The sequence below is a fragment of the Tasmannia lanceolata genome, unplaced genomic scaffold, assembly GCF_043159265.1.
Source record: "Tasmannia lanceolata isolate RefF3 unplaced genomic scaffold, GAP_Taslan_0.1 ptg000018l, whole genome shotgun sequence".
NCBI lineage: Eukaryota > Viridiplantae > Streptophyta > Magnoliopsida > Canellales > Winteraceae > Tasmannia > Tasmannia lanceolata.
The window spans coordinates 64,959,272-64,971,898 of record NW_027518695.1 but is presented as its reverse complement, the minus strand read 5'-3'; the positions used below and the strand labels follow the sequence as shown (position 1 = coordinate 64,971,898).

At 38.3% G+C, this 12,627-nt stretch overlaps 1 protein-coding gene across 2 annotated transcripts; it reads left to right on the top strand.

Annotated features, from left to right (window-relative positions):
• Nucleotides 1–6,863: 6,863 nt before the first annotated feature.
• LOC143851016 (uncharacterized) lies at nt 6,864–8,277 on the top strand. Of its 2 annotated transcripts, none has more exons than XM_077360333.1 (2): nt 6,864–7,028; nt 7,141–8,277. In XM_077360333.1, the coding sequence occupies exons 1-2, from the start codon at nt 6,882–6,884 to the stop codon at nt 8,041–8,043; spliced, it is 1,050 nt and encodes a 349-aa protein (XP_077216448.1). In that variant the 5' UTR covers nt 6,864–6,881; the 3' UTR covers nt 8,044–8,277. The 2 variants fall into 2 exon arrangements, with proteins under 2 accessions (XP_077216448.1, XP_077216449.1); XM_077360334.1 differs by having other exon boundaries at nt 6,903–7,032.
• The last annotated feature ends 4,350 nt before the right edge of the window (nt 8,278–12,627 follow it).

Sequence of the window (12,627 nt, the reverse complement as noted above, 5' to 3'; positions counted from 1 at the left end):
GGCTCAAGCCACATTGGGCCATGGGGTCCTCCAACATGTCAGACTGAAATTCTGCTCTCATCATCGCTCGATCTTCGCTTGTTGTGCTGTCCAATAGGCATCTGCCCACATGCCTATGGTAGATCAGGAAGGGATCTTACCCATCCCACCTTTTGTCAGGTGAACTCCACCATTGGAGTTTTCATCACAGATAACCACTCTAGCTATGTTTCTTGATATGGGGTATTTTTAGGGAATCATATGAGAGGAAACCCTCAATTTTCCTCTTTTGATTGAACCTCCCTTTTTTCATATCATGGCCTTTAACTAAGGTAACAAAAAATGTCACTTGGATCTCTAATAACTTACAAAAAGACCTTATGTTCCCAAGAGAAATACACCTTAATTCAAAAAAGGTTATTTTCCCTTCTATCTTTGACCAAATTTGAATGGACAAGATGTTTGTGTTTCTATCATTGAATTCAGGCCATCCAAGGGATGAAAACACTATGAGAGTGTCTTAAAAGTGAAACCCACTATGAGAGTGTTTTGGGTCCATTTTAATTGAAGGAATACAGCATCTTAGATCTTTGCAGAAACAAAGGAATCATAAAGTATGTTCTTTGTTCCAAAGGACCACATATAAAATTCCATTTTGATTTGAGAGAGAGCTATAATCATAAACAAAGGTGAATTATCAAAGCTTACAAATTGATGGGGGAAACCCTAGAAAAGCTGTAGTGTCTCCTAAAGGGCTGACAAAAGGGGGACCCACATGGGAATGTGGGCATCACATCCATGCATGTACGTTATCATGTCATGTCATGTCATGGGCGTTGTATAAGTTGTTTTGCACCATGTCTATAGTCTATCCAATGCATGCATGAATGAATATATGTGCATGGCATGGAGATGTAACGTTTAAGTAACGGTTATCTTAGAAGGAATCTGAGTCTCCAAGTCTTAGAAGACTAGAAAAGTGAAAGCGGTTGACAGGGACTGACCGAGCTGTCCTACCTTCGAGGACGCTCTCTTCCCTCCTGCCCAGACTGCCCGTCATTTTCTTCTCATCTTTCTACGTAAGAAGGAGACCGAGTCAGTGACTCAGTTCTCTCTCTCTAGTCGTTATCCACTGCCCGCACGCTGCCCGCTCAACTCAATAAAGCCGGTCTTGTTCGTATACATCTCGCGTTCCGGACGGCACGCGCGGTCAGGTATCTTTCCACAACGAGTGGGACCCACTTACTACCCCGCCACATGGCAACTTCTTCTTCAACCTATTTTTGTTTCTATCAATGAAGTGATTTCACTTTTCAGTTGAGACCAAAGTTTTAAATTTCGACCGAATTCCAAAATTTCGGGTTTGGGTCCACGCCGAAATCAAAATTGCGTTAGCTCAGAAACGTTACTTATTTCGACCAAAATTTCGGTCTGAAATTTTAGGGAAGATCATGTTAAAAACTATATTTCATTCATTATTTAATATTATCCTGAAATTTCAGGCTCGATAAAATCAAGCTTTTTTTTTTTTATTTCGTCGGATTTCGAATGAAATTTCAGTTTCGGCAAGGACCGAAACACATTCCGAAATCGAAATTTAAAACCTTGGTTGAGACCATCGTTTTCAATTTCAGAGCTGAAATTTTAGTCCAAGATTTCGGATTTCAATTGAGACAGAAACCGAAATTCCGGCCTTAATTTTCGGAATTTCTGTCATTTCAACCGAAATTTCTAGAATTCAATTTATTTAAATAATATGGTATTTTTCTGAAATTTTGGCCAAAAATTTTTAATGAATAAAATATTATTTTTTATTGTGTTCCGGATTACGGCCAAAATTTGGTGATTTCTGGAGGGCCAAAATACATATAGAAACCGAAATTTAAAACCATGGTCAACCATGGTTTTAAATGAAAAGAAAGAGGTTACATTTAACAATGAAAACCACAATCACTATGTTTGAGATACACTAGATAGGGAAAACAAAGGAATCAAATGATCCAAAATACTTAGGACATAGGAGCAGGGGTGCCTTTAGAAAGAATAGCTTGGGAATATTTTTTTTGTTCTTTTACTTTCCCATGTTTTCTCTCCAAATCCCCTCCCTTGATTGAGACGTTATTGTTTTCTTTTGTCTAAGATAGTTTCTCTTGTTTTCTTTCACTTTTCCTCATTTTCTCTGCAAAATAGTTTTCATGGGCTTTTAGCACTTGTTGTTTGCGGTGTTCCTCTTTCTTAGATAAATATTTTTTTAGGGAAATGATATTTCCACCCCCTTTTCAAGCACTTCCATCTCCTCTTATTGCTTTACTAAAAATGGTTGCCTTTCCACCTTCTTTTGTTTTACCTCCGTTCCCCTTCGAAGTAAAAATGGATGTAAAATTTGTTTTATCACAGATAAAACAAATTTTACATCCATTTTTACTTCGAAAGGAACGGAGCCTTAAAGTAATTATTAGGAAAAGACAAAAAGAAAGGGGTGAAAATGTTGAGAAAAGGGTGGAAATATCATCTACCTTTTCTTATAAATATGTAGGGAAAAAATGGAAAAGAGACATTTAATCATTCCCAAAATATAAAGAAATGATTGTACTTCTAACTCATTTAATAGAACTTTCCTTGGGTACGCCCTCTAATGTCTCGTGAGAGACAAACCTTCTCTTTTTATATATAATTAAAAAGATGGAAGAAAAAAAAACTGTGAGAAAGCTTTAAAAGCAGAATTTTTGTCATCCAACAAAAGTTGGTGATTGCACCTCTTCCAAAAATTAACGTTTAGTGTAATTATCACACAAAGAATTATGAGATTTTCTGAAAAAAGTTGAAATCAGAGTGAGTGTGGTTTAAATTACTAATAACGTCTGTCTTGTTAGATAATTACTATCTCAAAGCAATCAACTTAATCTACCTTCATGAAACAAGATTTCCAAATCCTCAAAGACCATTCGTTGCAAATATCTGAGCCATGTTGCCCCACCTCTCTCTCTCTCTCTCTCTCTATATATATATATATATATATATAGGAGTGTCAATGGACATAGACAGTCCAATGGATCCAAAGGATTCGAACGTTGATGGACAGTAATTGGACAAAACAACTGGGTCCAAATCACCATATCGGATCCAAAACTATTTCGGATAGTGACCCAAATGTAGCCACTAAATTTTGTAGAGCGTCTAAGATCTAAATGGAGGCCGAATTTTCTTTCGTTTATGTCGTTCATGAGGGGTGTTTTTGAATAAAAAACCTACTAAAAATAGCAAATAATATTTTATTTTTTTGTTTCAATGACTCTTCCCCTTTCTCTTGAGTTTCTTCCCTCTTCCATCCCCTAATCCGAAGCCCCAGCTAAGTACAGCGATAAATAGAACCTAGGACACTCCATGGACAGTCCAATTTGAAATGAATTGTGACCTAGAGTTATAAGATAGGATTCAGAAATTAAGCACTCCGAAAAGGATCCGACCGATAAGGGAATTGGATCCTGATGTGATCCTCGATCTCTTCCTGAATATTGATATTTGTTCTGTCAATATTCAGGAAATGTCCATGTGATCCCTCATCCTTTAATGTATCCATGAAGTTAGAAATGCTTGGTTGTATTCAGAACCTCGTAAATCAAAGCCTAATTGAAAACAGATCACGAATAAGCCATAGGTGTATCCATGGATTCTTATTTCGGTTTCGGGCCCTACCGAAACCGAATTTTTATTAATTTTTTTGTCATTGCGGCGTAAATGATTCAATTTCATTCAAAATTTATGCCAAGATCTGAAAATATGAAATTTCGGTACCAACCGAAATCAGAAATTTCGGATTTCGGTCGAAATTTGAAACCATGGGTGTAGCTACCCTAAAATGGATATATTGGCACCCCTTCTCTCTCTCTCTCTCTCTCTCTCTCTCTCTCTCTCTCTCTCTCTCTCTCTCTCTCTCTCTCTCACACACACACACACACACACACACACACACATATGTAAGCATACACATTGGTTACTTCTTGTTAGTATATACTAATTAATCTTGCTTCTCCAAACTTTGTTAAATCATGTTCAAATCGCATGATCCTGGGTTTCATTAGATAGGTAATCGAAAAACTACTAAAATCAAGCCAAACAAACAAGATTAATCTGATCACTAGAAATAGGCTACAAATAAAACGACCAAAATAGAAGTTAAAGAATAAGGGACTTGTTCCATGCCACATTTTATGCATCGCTTAGGTTTAGTATATACTAATCTTACTTCTCTTTAACTATCTAAACTAAAGTTAATGCATATTGAGCTAGGGCTTCCAGGGTCTTCAATTGAATACCATTGACTCCAACAGTTAGGTTTTAAATACATGCCTACACGTGAGAAAATTTAGGATTTCACTGATTCTTGAATGTAATTACAAGAGAATCAAGTAGTGCTTATATAGAGCACTTAGATGATAAACATAGAAAAAAGATCATGATAAACATGGAAAGAGATATTGGTAGAATATTCTAATCTAACCTAATTACTAATTTAATCTAAGTTTCCTAATCTATCTAGGTTACCTCTACTAGCCAACTTGCCTAGTATAACAAGATGATCCAACAGTAAGATCTCCACACAATCCACCAATGAGATCTTATGAGATCTCACATATTCTAACATGCCCCCTCAAACGTATGTGGATTGAAAATCCTCATACGTTTGATTACAATGAAATTTCCCAATAAGAAAATAAAATTTTCTCCCCATAAGGAAAGAGAATCTTTTGATTGAAGTGCACTGCTGAAGTTTGATGATGAATATGACCTGATGTTGTTGCCGAATGTATTTTGCCGTGAAGAGATGGATGAGAATAAATCATAGCCTCAATAGGCTAGACAAGACTCAAGCCTTGATGGGCGAGTAGTAATAAGTCACTATGGACCAATGCCGGAATGGGCAAGAAATGGGTCACTATGGACCAAAGCCGGAATGGGCAAGAAAATGGTCACTTTGGACCAATGCCGGAATGGGCAAGAAATGGGTTACAATTGACCAATGTTGAAATGGGTCACTATAGACCAATGCCGAAATGAGCAAGAAATGGGTGGACCAATGTTGGAATAGGCAACAATGAAGAAAAAAAACAAAGAGGTGGGCGGCAATGATAGCCGAGAAAAATAATTATTGGCGAACTTCAAGATCATAAGAAACATTGGATAGTGTAAAAAAGGGTGGTGCAAATATTAATAGTGGGGGACAAAAAAACTTGTTTCAAGGAGAATGATAAGATTTGAATATAAGAGGAAACACATGGAAATCATAATGTAAATTGAGTTATAAAGGAAGTGACAGAGGCTAGACTTATGGTTTGACAAGTAGAGCTTTTAAGAGAGAGCGGAAGAAGACGAAGAAATTTGAGCCGGACGGACGGCTACATCGGCCGTCCGCCGGAGGAAGACAATACTCTTTGTTGTGCTCAAGGCAACGGATCGTTATGCTCTGATACCATGACAAAATTTACGATTTCACTGATTCTTGAATGTAATTACAAGAGAATCAAGTAGTGCTTATATAGAGCACTTAGATGATAAACATAGAAAGAAGATCATGATAAACATGGAAAGAGATATTGGTAGAATATTCTTATCTAACCTAGTTACTAATTTAATCTAAGTTTCCTAATCTATCTAGGTTACCTCTACTAGCCAACTTGCTTAGTATAATAAGATGATCCAACAGTAAGATCTCCACACAATCCACCAATGAGATCTTATGAGATCTCACATATTCTAACAGCTACACCCATGCATTCATCCGTGCAATCATATGAACGCATGTGGATGGACGGCCATGATGAATTTACGACACTCACACGCGTAAATATGATCATCAAGCTAGAAACATTATGATCTATTCTAAAGCACACGAGTGGAGGAGTCACCTTCCTTATGTGGGGAATGACTAAATTCAAGCCATAAGTTTCGGCAGTGCCTTTCTACATGGGACATCAGCTTTACACGTATTTCCACGTGATAAGCCTTCTCTTTGAAGTTGTAATCATTCTCTTTGAACGAGCATCTTCAAGAAGAAAACTACTCTTCTTCCTATGACCTCCAAACTCTTAACATATGATTTTAAAACCCTAACAATTATTCCTCATAGTATATTTTTTTAGCTCCTTCCACTTCCAAGAATAATAATAAAATACTAAGAAAATAACCCAAATGTAACAGCACTTTGATTCTCTCCACATTAAAAATAATTAAGTATATTTTCAAAAAGACCCCATGATGGTTTCAATTAGGAGTACAACTTGGGTCACGCTCAACTTGAACCCGAAGGTACAACCCGATTTCAGCTCCTCATGTTGCATTGCCATTTCTTAGGGTTGGATTGGATAAAGGTTGGGAAAAGCTAACTCGATTTTATTTTTCATTGGTTAGGGTTAAATACCTGGGCAACTTGACCCAACCTAAACCTGACCCGGACCCATCCCCTTTTGTCATCGCAATTTCAAAATGGTAAGATTGTTTTTATTTTTTTTCGTATTTTTTATCTTTTCTCGCCCTCTGATAACCCAAACCCGATCCGATCCAACCCATCCCAATTTGAAAATTTGGATTAGATAAGTTGGCTTAGGGTTGAGAGATTTAAACGCAGATGGGGTAGGGTTGACCTTCCTGGGCCCTACGATTTGTTTGGGTTGGGCTAGGGTTGAGGTTTTGGGTACTCAGGTTGGGCTAGGATTTGCCTCAACCCGGCCCGAGTTGTGCCCCTAGTTTCAATAGTATGCCTAAAATGGCTCCGTTCTCTTCTGATTATGATTGATTGATTTTTTTATGGGAAACAAAGCGTTAGAAGAAGGATAGCTCATGAAATAAAGTTACACTTTATTATTTCCCTCCAAAACCACTTTCCACATTCAAAAACCACTTTCATGTGTAGACAGGTGGTTTCTTTCTTCTTCATCTATATTAAAGTTCCCTACCTGCACTCTATTCTTTTTCACTTACAAAAACCTATACTTCATCACTTCACCAGAAAGAAGAAAAGAAAGAAAAAACACACAGCTCAACTCACAAGGGCAGGTTCTATTCCCACCTCTCATTTCTCATATACAGTACAAAATCTACTTTCCTTGGCTTTTTCACCTCTCAAAAACTCACTTTTTCTTTTATTGTTTTGGGGTGTCGTAGATAGAAGAAGAAAAGATGATTCAAGAGCTTTTAGGTGGAGGAGAAGAGAGGAAAATATCCACTAATGGTGGAATAGTTGAAGGGTCTTCTTCAACTTCATCTTCTTCAGATCAACAAAATCTGAGGTGCCCAAGATGTGATTCATCCAATACTAAATTCTGCTACTACAACAACTACAACCTCACGCAACCCCGCCATTTTTGCAAGACTTGCCGACGCTATTGGACGAAAGGCGGTGCACTTCGCAACATCCCGATCGGAGGAGGCTGCCGCAAGAACAAGAGCGTGACCATCTCAACCCCCAACGGCAAATCCAACACCACAAAACCCAAACCTAACCCTAACCCTAACCCTAACCCTAACCCTAACCCGAATTTTGGAAGTGGGTTCGACCATGAGCTCCCATCCAACCCCATTCTATGGGCGTCCCCGGCGCAGAATTCACATTTATTGGCCTTATTGAGAGCCACCCAAAACCCTAACCCTAACCCTAATTCTGTTATGATCAAGGATGAGGGGGTTATGATTGGATCACATATGGGTTCAGAGTCAGCAGTAGTGTCAGGTGCATTAAATGGTCTAACCCTTAACTTGGATCCTCTAGCTCAAGCTCCAATTGGGCTACCCAGTTCTTTCTGGAGGAACAGTCAACATCAGCACCCACAACAACACAACATCTTATTGGGGGAAGTCCCGAACAGTGGAATGCAAGACCTTTACCAGAGGCTCAGATCATCTGCCAATTACCATACAGACCACTCTCAGTCAGTTTACAACAATACAGTTTCTTCTTCTACTCCATCCATCTTGGAACCTGCTCCCATAACTGGAGGAGAATTGGGTTACTGGAATTCTCCATTTTCTTGGTCTGATCTATCCACAACCAATGGTGCATTTCCTTAAAACCTTCTTCATCCTCTTACCCCACAGTTAATTAATGTCGTCGTTTCTGTTGTTTGTGCTCCAAAATATGAATTTGGTTGTAGTGTTTTTCTTTTCTTTCTTTTTTTTTTTCTTTTTTTTTTTTACTTTTGTGTTTTCTTGTGTGTGCTTTGATGTATGTTTTTAGCTTGTTAGATTGTATCAAGGACTAAGAGCAAAGAAATGAAAAGGATGGGAAAATGGGAGGTGTTTTTTAGTGTTTTTGACAGATAAAAGAAATACCCATGTTGCATCTCCCCCTCTTTCTTCATAAAATATCGTTGGTTTTCATTGATTTCTTGATAAATTCTATCCCATATTTCAAATCACTTGGGTAAATTCTCGAAGGCCATGTTTGGAAACTTTGATGTTTTTTTTCAAGGAATATTAGATAACAAAGTGGTGAGAGAGGTAGAGGGAGAGGAAGAGTGGTAGTGAGAATTGAGAGGGCGTGAGTGAGGAAAAAAATAAGGAAAGAAAAAACTCTATCGATAGAGTTTTTTCTTTACTTACTTTTCGGCTTCTTGGCATCTCTCCTCACTCCTGCCCTCTTTAAGCTCTCCCCATCCGACCCTCCTTGCCCATCTCCCACAACTTAAAAACTTAAATTCCATGAAAAAAAATTCATGGCTGCCAAACATGGCCTTAGAGTTAGGAATAATTGAAACACTTCTCTCTTTTTTTTTGTATTTTTTTTAGTTTCAATATCAGATTATGTAACTTTCAGAAAAAATATTAGAACAAAAGAAATTGAGATAACTAGAAGGTCAGTCCTGGAAACACTTCTCTCTCTCTCTTTTTGTAATTTTTTAGTTTCAATATCAGATTATGTACCTTTCAGAAAAAATATTAGAACAAAAGAAATTGAGATAACTAGAAGGTCAGTCCTCTTCTTTGCCCGCACATTCTTCTAGGGTTCTTTTTGGATAGAACAACCAGATGATGCAGATGGGTGGTACATTGAGATTCCTTTGCTGTTATGCTATGAGAAATGGTGAATGGAAGATTAAAGCAGCCTTTGGAGGGTTTTGCCCAGAACAGAAATTTGATTTGATTCTTGCAGTTGCCAGGGTTCTGGTGCAGCCTTACGTAGAGGACTGTATTTGGTCGTGCATGACTCCACATGAAACTTGCAGTTATATTCTTTTTCAGTACTAAAACATATGTGCCTAGTATCGAGAAATTTGCATGTCATAAGCCCGGACACCAATGAGGAAATCTATATCTTAGTTCTAGAGAGAAAGAAAAAGCATGGTGCAATTTTATTCTTGTTTACTAAGCACTTAAAAAAGAAAAAAAATTGATTACAGTATGGATATATGTAGATAAGATTTGTCGTTCGTTTTTGAAATATCATGTATAATGATGTATTCGTGCCTTTCTCTGTACTTATCTTGGTTATGGCACCTTATTGTCAGATTAAATCAGATCAGATCTGTTAAGATCTGACTGTTGGATCATTGGGATGTTACATTAGGCTACCTATGCTAGATTATTGGGAGTTAGATTTGATGAGGATCATCTCTTTCAAATGGGTTCTGATCAAATCTAACACGTCTGAGTCCACCATGGGTTCTCTCTCTCTCTCTCTCTCTCTCTCTCTCTCTCTCTCTCTCTCTCTCTCATACTTCCTACCACCCTCTCTGATGCTCCACAAATTCTAGTTTCTCTTGTCCCAGTCTCATCCACCACCACCTCACCACTTAGGCATCTCTATCATGCAGTCTCCTTCAACCTTACTCATTCCGAGATCTCTAGATAATTTCCATGTTGTTCGCTACCGCCAGGGAGTGTGGATACAAATGCAAGCCTTGTCTCTCTTAGACATTGCCTCCCCTAAAACTCGTATTGCTTTCATTCTTCCTTGTCTGGCTTGAGTTCCAAACGCCAAGGCAACAATGGGTCAATTGTGAGTGGTTATGGCATAGGTAATGACATTTCTCGCTCCTACTCTCCTTCATCTGGTCCGCATACTGCCTCCTTTAATTGTACAGCTAGCCCTGTCCCAAACTCTACCCTTAGTTGTTATGACTTTGGTCATGGAGGCTGGCCCTCTGATCCGCTTCCTCAACATCCGCACTATAAGATGGTCATCAGTCTGGCACACCTTCATCCTAGTACATTGACTCTGGGTGTCACGCCCCCAAACTTTATACACGGTTGAGAACATAACAGTGCCGTTCACCTACAAAGTAACCTCTATAAGCATACAAGGGTAAAAGACAAATATCAAAGCCATTCACAACTATTCAACTCATAAATAATATTGAATATCCAAGGTAGCCATTACTAAACAAGCTTTTCACACTCTCTCCTTCTCTACCCATAACAATAATCAATAAGGTCTCAAACACATAACCAAATTAATACTCACTGTCTAAATCAAATTAGTTAAACTACTAGATGAATTGCGGAAATGTCGCCAACGTCACGAGGTTCCAAATCTATAAATTGTTTAACCACAGTTAGCCGAATCTTCTTCGTTTGGCCTCCGATTTGCGGAAGGTTGGATCCGATGGATTCCTTGTAACGAAAGGGTTCCATTACACCAAACTAGGTGCAAGAGATTCGTCGAACAACAATTTGAAAAGAAATCAAGATCTAGGGCAAAAGTCACACAACTTTCAATTCTCACTGCCAAACGGCTTGATATTGGGTTCGTTGGGGATTCAAGAACGTAGTGAACCCCAAGGACTCCAAGATCTATCATGAAGATCATCCCAAACACAATCATATTCCCAAAACAAATCTTTTTGCTTAATTTGTAACACAATCTTAAGGTTTCTAAAGATCAAAACTTATTCTAGATCTTAGTTCTTACCTTAGATTGCGTTCTCGTTCCCCAAGACAGATTCTCTGATCTCCTTTTCTTGCTCATGATCTCTTGGGGCTGAGAAAACGTGTGATTTTAGGGTTAGGTTTTCCCAAAAGACTGCTTAATGATGTATTTATAGGGAATTAATAGAATCCCTAATCTCCATGGTTTCTTAGCGGACAAAAACGCCCCGTCTTCAGGAGAGGGGAACGAATTTTCGAGTGGGGGTATTTCACTAGGTCCACCAACCACAAATACTGTGACAATCTTAGTCCCCTGGTGAGTGTCATGGTCAGGATTAGATCCACATTGGTGATGGTATAGGTTTGGTATTCTCCATTATGGTTCTTCTTCTAGTTCGGCTCTCTCTCTCTCTCTCTCTCTCTCTGAAATGTACTACAAGGTCTTAAAATTCCTAAAATTACTTTCTTTGTCAACTTTTTGAATTCAATTCCTCTTCTTATGTAATTAAGGACTAGCGCACGGGGATTCCTCTACAGAGAGAAAGAGCCATGCAGGTTTCCTCACAAGGGCCACTACAATTTTTAACATTTGGGAGATATGGAAGGAGCAGTGCTTAATAAAAATGGAAGGTAAAGCCTCACCCATTCCCAGAATTATAAATCTCATCAAGGAACACATCAGATCGATAGTGAGTTTCTCCAACCCAGTAAACGCACACTCCATGCTTGAGACATTAGCGTTACTGCGTTAGCTCAGTTGGGCATTAAAAACCGGCCTCTGAATTGTACGAAAGATTGCTGGATTTGGTGGAAATGGCCTCACATATAGAGACTTCTTCAAACTTGAAATCCAAGTGTGACAACCCAAGAGGGGGGGTGAATTGGACAATTAAATTTTTTTGGCTTGATTATGTGGAAGATTAAGAGTTAATCCACTTAATTAAGCACTAATTAGTCTAACCCTTGTTCAAATAGGTATGCTAGTGAAATTAAGGGTTTAGAGAAACTGATCAAGCACATTTACTAACCCTTGATCAATTAAGCATATAAATACAAGTTAGGGTTAGAGTTTACCAATCACCACACGTGCAAGGGAAGGAGAAGAAGAGCCATCCACAAGGAACACAAGATTTTTATAGTGGTTCAGTCTATCACAAGACCTACTCCACTCTTCCAAATTTAGCTCATTGGGTACTCCACTAAAATGAGATTTCAAGCCCAATCTCGAAGCTTTACAACCACCTTCTCCATCTCCAAAGGGGACAAACCCTTTCTGCACGAAGCCTTGCGAGAGGACACACCCTCTTATTTGATTCAGCTTTCTTAACGGGCCGAATCGAACACCCTCACAATGTCTTCACATTTTTAACGAGCCGAAGAGAAGACCCTCACAACATCTTCACATTTCTTAACAGGCTGAAGAGTAGACCCTCAACAATGAAGAACAAATAAAAATGAAAAACACTCAATGCCTTTTGATAGGCAGATTACAAAGTTGTAAGCTCATAATCACTCAAAGAAAATAAGTAAATGAAAGCCCTATGGAGTACCTCTTGATAAAATGTGAAAATACAAGCTCAAAGAGGTTTTAGCTTTTGATTTGAAGGTAAAGCTCAAAAAGATGGGATTTGATCTTTTTAAAATGTTAAAAATCTTGTTTAGAGGGGTTTAGATAGTGTATATATAGTGTATTTGAAAATATGATCATTTTGGGGTAAAACTGTAAAACAACTGGGTTGAAAAAATCAACCTGCAAAAGCCCCAACGGCTAGTTTGCCAGACCGTGGC

Bases quoted from the DNA above. Each gene is read 5' to 3' on its own strand.
- LOC143851016 (XM_077360333.1), top strand. From the start codon at position 6,882: ATGTGTAGACAGGTGGTTTCTTTCTTCTTCATCTATATTAAAGTTCCC. The intron at 7,029-7,140 runs GCAGGTTCTATT...GGGGTGTCGTAG, and splicing joins ACACAGCTCAACTCACAAGG to ATAGAAGAAGAAAAGATGAT.